The sequence below is a fragment of the Microtus pennsylvanicus genome, chromosome 5, assembly GCF_037038515.1.
Source record: "Microtus pennsylvanicus isolate mMicPen1 chromosome 5, mMicPen1.hap1, whole genome shotgun sequence".
NCBI lineage: Eukaryota > Metazoa > Chordata > Mammalia > Rodentia > Cricetidae > Microtus > Microtus pennsylvanicus.
In genome coordinates, this window is record NC_134583.1 from 47685968 (window position 1) to 47701952 (window position 15985).

At 38.7% G+C, this 15985-nt stretch overlaps 2 protein-coding genes across 2 annotated transcripts; one reads left to right on the top strand and one right to left on the bottom strand.

Annotated features, from left to right (window-relative positions):
• The first annotated feature begins 333 nt into the window (after positions 1-333).
• LOC142850866 (olfactory receptor 2AG1-like) lies at positions 334-1281 on the top strand. Its single transcript, XM_075974768.1, has one exon. The coding sequence runs from the start codon at positions 334-336 to the stop codon at positions 1279-1281; it is 948 nt and encodes a 315-aa protein (XP_075830883.1).
• Positions 1282-14474: 13193 nt separating this feature from the next.
• On the bottom strand, positions 14475-15425 carry LOC142850867 (olfactory receptor 2AG1-like). Its single transcript, XM_075974769.1, has one exon. It carries the CDS (start codon positions 15423-15425, stop codon positions 14475-14477), a length of 951 nt encoding a protein of 316 aa, XP_075830884.1.
• Between the last annotated feature and the right edge of the window lie 560 nt (positions 15426-15985).

The window sequence follows — 15985 nt, forward strand, 5'->3', positions numbered from 1 at the left end:
CAGTTAAAGACTAAGGCCATGAATTTGACAGAGAATGGGAGGCATGGGACGAGTTGGGAGAAAATATGTAGTACAAGTCAATGCAACCTCTTTAATGAAATTCTCAGTGTATATATATATATATATATATATATATATATATATATATGTTAAAGAATGAGAAATTTAGAAAGCAAGAATCAAAGCTATTTATTACTGTAAAAGATATTATATATGAATTCATATTGAGGTTCCTAAGGGACTTTTAATGTCACAAAACTTGGGTATTTGGGTTCATATTAGCACAAGTTCAGTGATCCATCTATTTCTCAGCAGCTAAAAAGATCACATACAATGGAATTCTGGAACTCCACCTTGGGAAGTGGCTTCATCTTGTTGGGGATTCTGGATGGCAGTGGCTATCCTGAACTGCTCTGTGCTGCAATCACAGCCTTGTACTTTTTGGCACTGACCAGCAATGGTCTGCTGCTCTTAGTCATCACGATGGATTCCCGGCTCCACGTGCCCATGTACCTCCTCCTTGGACAGCTTTCTCTTATGGATCTCCTCCTGACATCAGTTATCACTCCTAAGGCTGTCATTGATTTTCTACTCAAAGACAATACCATCTCCTTTGGTGGCTGTGCTCTTCAGATGTTTCTAGAACTCGTACTAGGCAGTGCAGAGGACCTCCTTCTGGCCTTCATGGCCTATGACAGGTATGTGGCCATTTGTCAACCTCTGAACTACACAATCTTGATGAGTCACAAGGTCTGCTGGCTCATGATAGCCACGTCATGGATCCTGGCATCTCTCAGTGCTCTAGGATATAGCATCTACACCATGCAGTATTCCTTTTGCAAATCTCGGCTGGTCAACCACCTGTTCTGTGAGATCCCTCCCCTGCTAAAGCTGGCCTGTGCAGATACCTCCAGATATGAACTCATGGTTTATTTGATGGGTGTGACAGTGCTCATTCTCCCTCTTACTGCTATCCTGGCCTCCTATTCACTAATTCTGTTCACTGTGCTCACTATGCCCTCAAATGAGGGCAGGAAGAAAGCCCTTGTCACCTGCTCTTCCCATCTGACTGTGGTTGGGATGTGGTATGGTGGTGCTTCCTTCATGTATGTTCTTCCCAGTCCCTTCCATAGCCCCAAACAAGACAATATCAGCTCAGTTTTCTACACAATTGTCACACCAGCTCTGAATCCTCTCATCTACAGTCTGAGGAATAAAGAGGTCACTGGGGCTTTGAAGAGAGTCCTGGGAAAACGACTGTCAACACATGATAACCTTTAGGAGGTTTTAATTTTAGTGTGAATGAAATATCCCTGGTAATTCTAGATTAAATGGTATGTCACATGGTAGAGAAGAATGGGGTCAGAATGAAATTTGTGTTCCTTTGAAAATGTTCTGTAAATCTTTTTTAAAGGAAGAATTAGAGAATCTGGTGTTTTGTCTTATGTAGACACAAAGACCAGGTTCATGTCCATTTAGACACAAAGACCAGGTTTATTACCATTTAAATTGTAATACCATTTAGATACTCTAAACTAATTGTATGTTAAAAAATTGGAATTGACTTTTAAAAGCGCTGAATAAAAATTATAATAAATGAATATCAGAATATATTTCCAAGTCCTCATTGCCATTTAATTAACAATAGCTAGGAAATAGAATCACTGAAGATATCCATTAATGGATTAATAAATAATGGAAATTTGGTACATATACACAGTAGAATTTTGTTGAATGCTAAAGAAAAATATAATAAAGAAAATTTCAGTTAAATTGCCAGCACTGCAAGGAGAAATTAAAACAATTGACATATATATAGTCTTTGTAGATACATATGTATGTGTTCTTATACGTAAACTCTAGCCTCTAAATTTTTAGTTCATGTGTTTAAGCTAGAGTATTTGTAGATATAGGAATCTAGAAAGGGGACATTGTGAGACACACCTTAAGGATGGGGGTGGCAGAGCATAGTGATATGAAAGTAGAGAAAGAATATTGGAGGGAGGAAGGTATATGGCAGGGGCCATTTTTTTTTTCGTTCCCAGTTGCCCAGACCTGAAAACTCATACAGAAACTATATTAATTACAACACTTCTCAGGCTTCTTATTAACTAGCTCTTACATATTGAATTACCCCATTTCTATTATTTGTATTTTAACATGAGGCTGGTTGTTTACTGGTAAGGTTCCAGTGGTGTCTGTCTCCTTAGGTGGCTACATGGTGTCTCCCTGACTCCACCTATTTTCTCTATATATCAGATTTCTTGCCTGGCTATATTGTGCCTTGCTATAGGCCCAAAGCAGATTCTTTATTAACCAATAGGAAGAAAACATATTCACAGCATACAGAGGGGGAATTCCACATCAGGTTTAAGCAAAGAGAGAGAGTGTGGGGAAATATAGAAGGGGAAGAATTGAAAGGTATATAAAAATGTGGAAACCTAATATGTTATAATTCAATTTAAAAAATGATTTATAAAATATTGTGAAAGGAAAAATAATTTGAAATTAGAAGAACAGCACGAAAGAACAGTGTAAAATATTTTCTTGCTGATTTAATATTCTGTATTATGCAAGGTCATGTTGCACATATGAAACTTGGATAGTTGCTCATATACATTATTAACTCAAAGGTAGTTTATAGCTATAGATAATATCAGCTCAGCATTCTACTCAATTGTTATTCTGGCTCTGAATCCCCTCATCTATAGTCTGAGGAATAAAGAGGTCACTAAGGGCTTTGAGGAGAGTCCTAGGAAAACAACTGTCAACACAAGTCAACTTCTTCATTGATAACACTAAGTGAAGTTATTTTGAGTCACTATCATAAAAATTGAAAATAAAACAATTCTTATCAGATGCTGGGTAAAGTTAACAGTGAGTATCAGAAACAGAGAAGTAATGATTGATGGATAGAAAGTTACAGTTAGATAGCAGCAACAGCTTCTGATGTGATGCTTCACTATAAATTTATGATATATAAAAACAATTCATAGTGTGTTTAAACCCCAAAAGACAGGGCTTTGAATGTTTTCATCATAAATCACTAATAAATAATTGTGAGGATTTATTTTCATCAATTGGATACCTATATGAAACATAACACAGAACAACTTTAACTCATACAATATTATGCATTTCATTTAGTAGATAAAATAAGTAAATTTTTCTTTTTAAAATCAATAGAAAATAATGTTTTAGAAATAGTCTATATTTCTGTAAAACCCAGAGATAACTATGTACGTTTAGTGGCTATTCTTTAATTTTTGACACAGGCACTAATTGTGTTAAGTTTATATGTTCATGTAGAAGTTTGTTTCACTTGTTGGCATAAAGTGATATGTTCCTCCTTATTGTGTATATTGTAGCCTTACAGAGAAATGGTAGAAATTCTCAAGTCTGATGACAGAATGCAAGAGTTAGTATCCAATGCATCTTACTTTCCTATTTGACTTTGAATGTGAATGTAGTTTTTCTGGATCAAGGTCTGAAAACTATAAATTCCCAGTAAAATAGTAGCTATTTCAATGCATTGTTCTGAGGACTAAGACAATACACATAGATACTTCCCATGAAACATCAGGAATGTAATGATTACATCATCAGTTTTAATAGTTCTACGACAAAATGGCCCTGGAAATTATAAATTGTAGTATACAATGTCACTCAAATGTTGTGTAATGTAACTGATTTGATTATTGCTGTTAAGTGTGTAATGATGGTTTCTGTGTGTTTATGTGTTTATACAAATAAAATATGTCAGTCTCTTAGGTATGCAACTAATAATGCTCTTGAGAAATTTCTCATGCATATAGTTATGTAAATCAGTGTTAAAGTCAACTGCTTATTCTTTTTTCACTCACATTATCATGCTCATAGCCTTTGTGACCATCTGAAATAAGACCAATATTTATTTTATGTTGGATAAATTCTAGGACATTAGGACTCTTGTTTGCTTTAGTTACCACCATACTTTTGGTGTCTGTCTTACATCAGATACATGTAAACCTTTATTGATGTAAAATTACACAAATGCTTCTCCATTAATAGAATGTTTAGATTCCAGAGTCCTTGAATAGACGTCTCAAAGGTAGTCTTTGGATTCAGCTGTAGGAACAGTGTTTGTCTTTCTTATTCTGAGTTCTGAAATTGGAAAAACTTTTACTCCATGTCAATTACAGCTAAATATTAGTAAGAAGCAACATGGTGCCCAATAATATCAAGTTAATTTCAGGTCCTCCATTTGTCTGACACAATGGTTGAAGTAGGAGAGACCCTGGGCTTCAGTGGGGCAGGATATTATTGGGGGTAGAGCAAGTGTATCTGGGGACTGCTAGTGCATAATAACCGTCTCTAGATTGGCACACCTCTTGGTTGGGGAAACCTGTCCTGAGCTGATTGGTCAGCTACAACTTCAGTCATAGGAGCCTGGGGCAGGTGACACTGTGACTCAATTCCACCATTATCAGTAAAGCACATCCAGAACTGATGGGGACCAGCCATGACAAAAATACCACTTGCCAGGGTAGGGGAGAGGGCATCAGAAAAATATAGTATGGAGACGTGAATAAAACAATAAACCAGAAACATAGGATAGTATCAGGAAAGAGTTCCAGTGAATACTGAAATACCAGCACTCAATTTTCCATACATTTTTATACCCTAATACAAAAGGGGGAAGAAGGCAACAAGACTTCCTTAACATGATACAAAGGACAACTTGAACAGTTAATTGCTTCAACATTTTGAGGCATCAATTCATTAGCATTCTGTTGTTTAGGCAGTGAAGCCACCCTAGATCAAGTATCCTGAAAGCAGCCATTCCCCAGGTTAAACCTCCAGTTACAAAAGAAGAAGCAGAAGTATGCTTGCATATCTTGACTATCTGTCAGAGTGGAGTGGATCTACCTGTATGAGCCATCTTAATGTCGAAAGAACCATGTAATTACATCCTGATTCAGGATGTTCTCTGATTGTTGTTAACAAAACTGAATTTCCTCTAACTCTCTGACCTTCAGACAAGGTAGAAATAAGCTCAAATTTTTGGGCCTCCATACAGAGCCCACCAGCTAACTTCTGATTGGTTCTTAACCACATGGAGGATATCTGGCAGTTTCTTCCTAGTTATTAGGGCACAGTTTGGGGCTTAGTACATCTTGCTGAGTCAGGGGCCTACATCATGCTGAGTCTTTTCTGCATCCTCTCTTGGCTGCAAAAGCAGAAGGCTGGGTGAGGGTCTGAGCCCTTCAGTCTAAGCAGGACAAGGAGGCCTACATCTGAGCCTGGTACAGTCTGCCCTGCACTTGTTGCACCAGGCAGATGGGTATATTATGGTGAGTGAAAGTATGGTGTGGTATGAAAGAGAGAGAAAGACAGAATGGTTCCTGTTCTGTGGACAAAGGCACATCTGAAGAGGTGAAGGAGATGAGAAGTGGGCTGAGATGAATGGCTTCATTACCATCCAGGACCATGGTGATGTCTGAGCCTGGACTTCTGCTGGGGCCCATGTCTGATGCCGCCACAATTTCTGTTGATGTCCATGGATCCTGATACCACCAAAAGCAGAGAGAATAGGGCTTTACAAAGTAGGCCCCACCCTTACTGACTACAACATTCAAAAGAATTAGTCCTGTCCCTCACTAGCCGTGGCTCGCTGGAGAGTGTATCATACATAGGCAGCACAATAGAGTTGATGCTGTACACAGGGGGCATGTGCAAACTAGCCTCGAGGACCGGAGAATGGGAGAGCAGGCCACTCTCCTCTTGCATGCCATGTGGTGGCATAGGTGTGAGAAAGATTCTCTTCTTCCCCCACCACTTGCCACCCAAAACCTCATCAATTGCAGCACTTTGGAGAATAGGACTTGAGCCTCACTAGAAAAACTCAGTAGGGTTGACCAAGTTGATGGTGCCACTTGTAAGCAAGCCCTGAGGACACGAAAGGGACATAGCTGGTACTGCCTCCCTCTGTAGTGATGAGGTGAGCAGGCCTGCTTTTCATCCTGCCTGGTTCCCGCAGGGCTAGCTTGGCCCTGGAAATAACAATACACAAACTGTATTCATTTAAACACTGCCTGACCCGTTAGTTCTAGCCTCTTATTGGGTAACTCTCACATCTTGATTAACCCATTTCTAATAATCTGTGTAGCAACACAAGGTGGTGGCTAACTGGGAAGGATTCTAGCCTACTTCAATCTCTGGTCAGAGCATCATGGCGACTGCCTCACTGCCTTCTTCCTTCCAGCATTCTGTTCTGTCTTCTCCACCCACCTATGTTCTGACCTATCAGGCCAAGCAGTTTTCTTTATTAATTAACTAAAGAAAGCAACATATAGATAGAAGACCCACCTACATCATCCCTCGTCTATAATGTAATTGTGGGAGTAAGGGAACAATACCCTTCCACCTTGATTCTCCCTCCTCCAGCTGGATTGTGAAGGAACTGACTGTTTTTCCAACTGCAATATTCAGGAAAGCAGGCCAGGCACCTAATTAGGGCAGCACAGTAGAGCTGACTGTTGAGGACAGTATGGGTGAGAAAACTCCAAGTGCATGAGTGAAGATCTAGCGCAATCCCTCATCTGCCAAATGGTGACATGGATGGTGGGGAGATATCCTCCCTCTTCATCAATGCCTGAGCAGGTGGGAGAACTGATTCTGAGGTTACAAGAATAGGAGAGCCTCTGCCTCCTGCCAGCTGCAAACGCAGGAGAACAAGCCCTGCTACGAACTGGGCACCATACTAGAGACCACCGTGTTGGTAGGCGTGTGGGGGTCTGAAGTTGTGAGTGTGGGAGAGCTATACCTATTACTCATCAGTTATGCAACTGTGTAGGTGGGAGAAAGATTCCACTCACATCATCCCTCTCTCTTCACCACCTACAACAGATGAGGGAGCTGGCCCTCCTCATTTCCAGCTGCAGCACTCAGCAAAGTGGGCCCTGCTTCTCACCTAGGCATAGATGACCATGTTGGCAGGGGAGCAGGAGAGATATCTGTGAGGGCAAAAGAGTGGGATGACTGCTATACTACACTGATCTGCCATGTGGTATTGAGGGAAAGATTTCCACTACCACCACCCCCTGCCTTTGACACTGCCTGCTGTGGTGGACAAAACATCCCAATATGGTGGCATATACCTGTAATTCCAGCATTAGGGAGGGAGAAGCAGGTGGGTCTCTATGCATTTCCAGTCAGCCTGGCCAAAAATCTAAATTCCAGACAAGGCAGAGATTCACTCAAGCAGGGCTACACAGTGAGACTCTGTATCAAACAAAAGCGAAACCTGGAAAACACAAAGCAAGAATAAAACTTATCCATAATACCAATGGCATACAAAAGAGCTCTACAGTAGCCCAGAATGGAGTATAACAAAGGTTTATTTTTCTAGGGATAAGATCACAGACAGAGTAGTGATATCCACTACTTTAGTTCTTTGCATATGCTGGGAACTAGAACCAAATCTAGCAGCCAAGAGGTCATTACATGCTTTTTATCTGTATTTATAGTACATGAGACCATGCCCAAAGTGGGCTGGTATCTTAAAGGTTATTGACTGAAGAAGTTCCCACAGCATCTCCCTCTTTTGGCTAAGTAAGAAAATTCTAAGCCTAATACAAAACTATATACAATCAGAACAAATATCAAGTATTGTCCAGGGAAAGTATACATAAAAATTAGAATTATAACCAGCATGAACAACATCAAACAAGAAACATATGCAAGTGTTTCAATAATTTTCCTATCCTAAGGAGTCTAAGCCTTATATTAAAAGTGGCTTGGCTAAGTCATGAGAGGAAAGTACTATAACTATCTAGTCTTCAACCCCATCAAAAACCTAAGAATGGAAATAATGTTACTTGAATAAACAGGAAATGCAGTCAAGCAACTTCCAAAAGGCACAAGTAATAACAGACAGTTACCTGGAAAAACACACAAAGTCTCATTTGCAACACTAGACAACCAACTTTGAATAAGTCTTGGTTGGTAGAGCCTGGGAATCTTAATTCCAGATTGTGAGTTGAAGCTTCATGTTAGGTATCAATTTGCTGGTGTACAAAAGTGTTCCACAAGAGCCTGGAGTATATTCCACAATGGAATGGAGTATAACAAAGGTTTATTTATCTGGGGATAAACTCACAAAAAAAGTATCTATCTGAAGTCCTCTATGTGCTCTGGGTACTGGAAAGGAATCCAACAGCCAAGGGCCCATGCATGCCTTTTGTCTGCATTTAGAGTACATAAGACCATGCCCAAAGTGGACCAGGATATTGGTTGAAGGAGTTCCCATGTAGAATATACATTGTTAATATAAGCAATGTTCCACTGATAATTTCTTTAAGAATATCAATAAGACAAGTGGCTACATTAATTCAATGCTTCTTGTTTGCCAGGCATTGCTGTAAGAACTTTCCTGCATTGTTTTAATGAAGTTTCAATACAAACACATTGAGCTCTTATACCAATATTGTCTCCTTATTGCAGATGAGGAAACTGATGTTAGGAGTAATTAAATAACTAAATTCACACATATTAGATGTTCATTATTCTACAAAAGTAGACTCATACTTTATATGCAGTTTCATAAGTGAAACTTTTCCCTAATGGGGATTATATAATAAGAAATCATGTCAATGACTGCATGTTTTTTTGGTGAATGAGTGTTAATTTGTCCAGTCTCTCATCTTTTATAAAAAATTTTATTTTATAACTTTCAAATATGTGGGTGCACATGTACACGTGTGAGTGTGTAAATCTATGGCGGAGGCATTGGATCTACCAGTATCTGGAGTTTCAGGTGGTTTTCCCAGCAAGCATCCTTTGCAAGTACAGTATGCACTCTCAACCTCTGAGCCATCTCTCAAGTCCCTATCCTTTACATTTGAACACTAAAATTTGTGTTTCCTATGCTCTTGTGAGGAACTCTGCCATTGCTAAAGACCCAAGGCAGCAATACAAACTATCAGTGCTGAGTCCTCTGGGCTACTGCCTACTGTAATATACATATTACACTATATATAGATATATATGTATGAGTGTATGGAAATTATTTTATAGTAGCCAATGTCCCAGAGGATCCAGCACTGATAGGTTGATATATACATATATGCATACATATGTGCGTGTATCCCTACTTGAACAATGGAGAAAAGTTGTTCTACTCATGGTTAAGTTTTATTATGCTGATGATATCCAATTTAGAATTTAAAAAGCCAAAAATAAAAGCGTAGAGGTGAGTCTAAGAAAGATGAAATGGCACTCTTCCTGTTCTTTGACCAGTGAGTCAAATGGATGGCACTACATCCTCTCTGACAGATCAGAGATCATCTATCTATATTTGAACAGTCTAGGTTAATTTTCTTCAACCAACAATGAAATGAGAATCTAGTAGAGTCACTGTTTCTAGGATAAACATGAAAATTTACAGTTTTCTCACTGTCTGTAGAGCAATAGTATAATGTATCAGTATTTGCTGAAGGTACTTGGACCTTGAAGAAGACATGTAAAGAATAGTGATGGTTTTCTATGATTTATAGAGTTGTTTTTCTGAAGGGGTCATCCATACATTGCATACCTTTGGTCACAAGAATATCCAGGCACCCTTGCATTATTGGATCCTGCAATCAATACATGATAAGGACAAAAGATTATGAGGGTTTGATGATTTTCTTTATATAACATAAAGAATAACTAAAAGGGGATTTGACATGAGGAACTTGTATCCTGAGCATAACCTTTGCATACAACCAATAAAGATGCTCCTGAACTAAGGTTCAGTTCTCAGAAACTGTTCCTCCCTGCAGCCAGAGAGACAAAAATTCAAATCTGGCGTGACTCTCCTGCTTTGAATGGCTCACATGACAGAGAACCTCTGACACACTCACCTACCAACTTCTAAACTTCACTAATAACCTGCCACGCAATTTCCTTGACCTTCCTCATATTTTGTCCCTTAACAATAAGTTCCTACTGAAATGGTTTCTTTAATTATTCTGTATTATAATATTGATTGTCCCCATCATGTTGAATCCCTGTCTAGCCATTATTGATGTCTTTCTTTAGTTTTATTACATAAGAAAAGAACCACAAAGGGGATTTCTACATTCACTTTCCTCTGCTTGGTATACTCAATCCCCAAAAATATCTCGTTCTCATTCCCACAGGCCTGATAATACTAAAGTTATTAGTGTACCCTACAAACCAGCCTCTTCCTTAGAGTCTTGCTTTAACCTTTCAGCAGCACTGACACTCTTGACTACCCTCTCTTATCTTGAACCACCCCCGTTTCCTCTCAGTTACAGTTTTTCTCTTATTTCTCTTCAGTCCCTTAACTTTTTAGTCCCTGTAGAAGTTCCCAGGCTACTTCTGTATAACTTCTTTCTTATCACTCAAGAAGCTCTCACTGGATCATTTCCAGCTTGAATGGATAATAAAATGCCTATACATTCTTGAAAAGAAACCCTAAACACGTCGATAAAAAAGCTTGTTTGTCGTGATGAGGTGAGCAGGCTTTCTTTTTGTCCCGCCCAGCTTCTGCATGGCTAGCTTAGCCCTGGAAATAACAACACACAAACTGTATTCATTTAAGCACAACCTGGCCCATTATATCTAGCCTCGTCTTGGCTAACTCTCATATCTTGCTTTTACCCATATCTAGTAATCTGTGTATCACCATGGGGTCATGGCTTACCGGGAAGATTCTAACCTATGTCCATCTCAGACCAGAGCTTCATGGTGGTTCTCTGACTCTGCTTTCTTCCTCCCAGAATTCTGTTCTGTCTTCCCTGCCTACCTATGTTCTGACTTATCAGGCCAAGCAGTTTTCTTTATTAATTAACCAATGAAAGCAACAGATAGATAGAAGACACTCCTACATCACTTGTTTACTCTCAGCACATCATATTTAATGAGAATTTCAAATACATAAATGAGCTTTAATTAATCACCTGGAAATCTGGTTCACTACAGACACCAGATCATGACAATGTTCTACACAAATTCACAAGGTATTGTTTTGTTCTTTCACCCCATTCTGAATCTCTGCTCCCTGTGTGCTCCTCTAAACTCACTTCTTTGTCTTTGTTGTTACCCATTGTCTGGGCTTCATTACTGCTTTGGGCAGTTGGTTGTCCTCTTAGTTTATAATATCCCATTGTCTTCTAAGCCCTGCAATAAGGAATAGATGTAGGAGGACTAACATTCAACAACATCCTTAGCTATCAGTAAAATGCAAATCAAACTATATTGATTTTATTTCTCGCCCCAGTAAAAGTGGCTAGCAAGAAAACAAACATCCCCTACTAATCTTCTGGTTTTTAAATTCCTAAGCATCATACTTCTAGGTGTTCCTATTTAACATTGAATGTAAATGTAGTTTCTTTTTTTTAAAACCAATGTCTGAAAACTATAAAACCCAATAAAATTGTAGCTATTTCAAACCATTGTTGTAAGGACTAAGACAACACACATAGATACTTCCCATGAGACATCAGGAATGTAATTCAATTCTAGGACAAAATTGACCTGGAAATTATAAGTTGTAGTATATGACATCATTCAAATGTTGTGCAATGTAACTGATTTCATTATTGCTATTAAGTATGTAATGATGGTTTCTGTGTGTTTATGTGATCGTACTAATAAAACATGTCAATCTCTTAGGTATACAACTAATAATGCTTTTGAGAAATTTCTTGTGCACATGTTATGTATATCAGTGTTAAAGTCAACTGCTTCTTCTTTTTTTCATTCACCTTATTATCCTCATAGCCTTTGTGACCATCTGAAATAAGACCAATATTTATTTTATATTGGATAAATTCCGGGACAGTAGGACTCTTTTTTTACTTACCATTATTTGATTTTTTTCTCACCCCAGTAAAAGTAGCTAGCAAGAAAATAAACATCCCTTACTAATCTTCTGGTTTTTAAATTTCTAGAGCATCATATTTCTAGGTGTTCCTATTTAACTTTGAATGTGAATGTAGTTTTTATTTTTAAACCCAATGTCTGAAAACTATAAAACCCAGTAAATAGTAGTTATTTCAAAGCATTGTTGTGAGGACTAAGACAACACACATAGATACTTCCCATGAGACATCAGGAAGTGTGTTGTAGTCAACACAACTGAGAGTTGGAGATCTGAAGACAACTTTGACATAAGACATGAGGATGCAGAGTTTGGAGTTTTTCCAGCTGGATTTCCATTTTGTTTTGGTCTAATATTTCCTCACTATGCTCCCTTTTCTTGACAATAATGTATATCCTGTTTCATTGTATGTAGAAAGTATGTGATTGTGTTTTCATTTTTATTTATAGGCTACTAAAGATAAGATATTCCATAAGTATTTTGAACAGGGTTGAGACTGTGGTAGCTTATGGAGACTTTTAAAGTGGGGCTGAATGCATTTCTGTTTTATCATATGGTTGCAAGCTGTAGAGTTAAGGGAGTGGAATGTGGTGGTTGGAATAAAAATGACCCCCAAAAGTCCATAGGGTGTGGCGTTAGTAGGAGATGTGGCCTTGTTGGAGGAAATGTGTCATGTTACAGGGTAGATTCTGAAGTTTCAGATGCTTAAGCCAGACCCAGCATGACTCTCTCTTCCTGATGCTATCTTATTCAGATGTAGAACTCTCAACTCTTTCTCCAGCACCGTATCAGTCTGCACACCGCCATGCTTCCTGACATGATGGTAATCGACTGAACCTCTGGTTTGTAACCTAGCCCCAATTAAGTTGTTTCCTTTATAAGCGTTGTCATAGTCATGGTGTCTCTTCACAGCAAAAGAAACCCTAACTAAAGTATCCAGGTATTAGACACCCTAATAGACACCAGAGGCTAACAAATTAAACAACCCAACGCTAGGAATGGATTATCTCCATTGTTGGCCAGTAAGATCTCATATTAGTTGCTATCGTCATTGCTCTTAGTTACCCTCCAGAACATTATGGCAATAATTGGTTATTATAATAATCAAAACACAAAACATACAGAATAAAGAAAGAATATTAAGAGCTGCAAAGGAAAAGGGTCAAGTTACTTATAAGGGTAAACCTATCAGACTTACACCTGACTTCTCTATGGAAACCATGAAAGCCAGAAGGTCCTGGATAGATGTACTTCAGAAACTAAGACACTACATGCTTGGATCATAGAACATGGAGAAATCATACTGGTATTGACCTGAAATCTTCTCTATTGTCTGTTGATTGGTGACAGAATAGTAAAACAGGAAGAAAAGAATTATTAGTCTTTCTATATCTTAGAAATTGTGCGCTATGATAATAACTGCCAGGAGAGACAAGCTTACTTGTGCCTGGAAGACATGGAAGTAACCAAGAACTTTTCCATTAGACTTAAGTGTTACTACAAAACTTCAACACATATATGGCACCACTACTGGGATCAAGAAACTGTAGCTATCCAGTTCACAGGGCTTATGAGAGAACCCATTATTATCATTCTGCTGTAGAGAGAATATTAAGCCATTAAACTGACTTATCTTTATATCCATAGACCATGCATCTCTATAACTATATCAGAAAAGCTTCTTCTTGAAGTAGCTATCAATTAACACAAAGACCCACAATTTTCCAAGGTACAGAGAATAGGAGATGGTGGAATGATCAGACCTTAGTTAAAACATCTCTATCATACCACCTTCCACCAAAACCTCAGACATCACTGTGAAAGAGTTGGTAGAAGGCAGAGGAAGTGGATGATTACAAAGAGACAGTGCTTTCCAAGAACAACAGAACAGTTGCACATAGGAATTCACAGCAGTTTTTGCTGCATGCACAAGACTTATACAAGCTGAAGACAAACAAAAACCTCAAGAGTAGTGATTATTTTTAGTAGTACCAAAGGAGTTAGTTATTTCACAAAACATCCAATGTAATATATAATACCACTTACAATTTTCAGCGCAATTTTGTCTTATAGCTGTTAAAGTTGATGATGTAATCATCATATCGAGGCCTCACTGAAATTATTAATAAATATTGTCTTACTCAGCCCTCACAACAAAGCTATGAAATAGGTGTTTTATTACAGTGAATTTGTAACTGAAGGATCTTGGTTCAAAAGGCTATGTACATCTTGAAATTTATACAGAAAAGTGAGGGGCACAAACTTTCAATCCCTGTACTCTGTTGTCTAATCTGAGAGTCCTGTTGTTGCTCTGTAAGGCCACCACATATAAGGAGAAAAACAACCCAGTGTGCCAACAGGTGAAGAAACATTTGATGGTGACATAACTCCCTAAAATGATTGCATGAATCCAAAATGGAATAATTCACATAAACATGCACCGAGGTTGTATCTAAATAATTATCCTATAAATATCTCACAAAGAAAAGATTCACACAGAATTAATCAGAGTAGCTTCCTTTGTATACTTCAAAATCAACAGATATACTTTTAATGACTTCATTTAACCAGGAATATTATGAAGGCAGGTATTAGAAAGAACTACCTAGAAAGTAGATTGTGTTGGCAACAAGCGTTTTCCAAGAATTCTCCTTAAAGCCCCAGTGACTTCCTTATTCCTCAAACTGTAGATGAGAGGATTCAGAGCTGGAGTCACAATAGTATAGAAAACAGAGAGGACATTGTCTTGTTTGGGATTGTGGAATTGACGAGGAAGAACATACATGAATGAAGCACCCCCATACCACATCCCAACCACAGTCAGATGGGAAGAACAGGTGACAAGGGCTTTCTTCCTGCCCTCATTTGAGGGCATGTGGAGTACACTATAAAGTATTCGCACATAAGAGGCCAGAATAACAGCAAGAGGGAGAATCAACACAGAGACGCCTGTCAAATAAACCATGAGCTCATATGTGGAAGTGTCTGCACAAGCCAGCTTTAGCAATGGAGGGATCTCACAGAACAGGTGTCTGATCTCCCGAGATTTGCAGAAGGGATACTGCATGGTGTAGGTGGTAAATATTAGAGCCGTCAGGGATGCTAGGATCCATGATGTGGCTATCAGGAGCCAGCAGACCTTGTGACTCATCAAGATTGTGTAGTTCAGAGGTTGACAAATGGCCACATACCTGTCGTAGGCCATGAAGGCCAGAAGGAGGTCCTCTGCACTACCCAGTACGAGTTCTAGAAACATCTGAAGGGCACAGCCCCCAAAGGAGATGGTATTGTCTTTGAGTAGATAATCGACAACAGCCTTGGGTGTGATAACTGATGTCAGGAGGAGATCCATGAGAGAGAGCTGTCCAAGGAAGAGGTACATGGGCACATGGAGCCGGGCATCCATTGTGATGACTAGGAGCAGCAGTCCATTGCTGGTCAGAGCCAACATGTACAGGGCTATGATTGTGGCACAGAGCAGTTCAGGATAGCCACTGTCATCCAGAATTCCTACCAAGATGAAGCCACTTCCCAAGGTGGAGTTCCAAAATTCCATTTTGAATGATATCTTTAATTGCCTAGAAACAGATGAGTCAATGAAATTTTATTGACGAGTTTTATATATCTGGTGTTTATGTTAACACCTCGAGTTTCCAATAATGATATGCTGCCCTTCTTGTGTATAAATAACTTTCCTTGTTGATGTTTAAATTACTAACTTTTAATTGTATCTTAATAAAACTTCTGAAGCGTGGTATTGAAATTACTGCTGGAAAGGAAGGCCTCAGTTCTGGACTTTAATCTCATAAAGCATAGCACATAGATGTCTGAGTACAGTCACACACAGATGTATTGTTACAAAAATACACAGAGTGCATCACTACTGCAGGACTCATAGATAGATGACATCAGCATTCATAGAAATACTAGTAAGCACCCAAAGATAGACTAGTACATAACTGCACACAAAGGTCTTGGTAGACAAGAGTACATTTCTATTGCTAAAGCACTACACAATGTCATCTTTGCAAAAACTTTTCCATTGGTTACAAAAAAACAGATATATATTTACTCATGGGATCTGAACATGCCTTTATCAGTCCTAAGACAGAGCAA

Bases quoted from the DNA above. Each gene is read 5' to 3' on its own strand.
- LOC142850867 (XM_075974769.1), bottom strand. From the start codon at position 15,425: ATGGAATTTTGGAACTCCACCTTGGGAAGTGGCTTCATCTTGGTAGGA.
- LOC142850866 (XM_075974768.1), top strand. From the start codon at position 334: ATGGAATTCTGGAACTCCACCTTGGGAAGTGGCTTCATCTTGTTGGGG.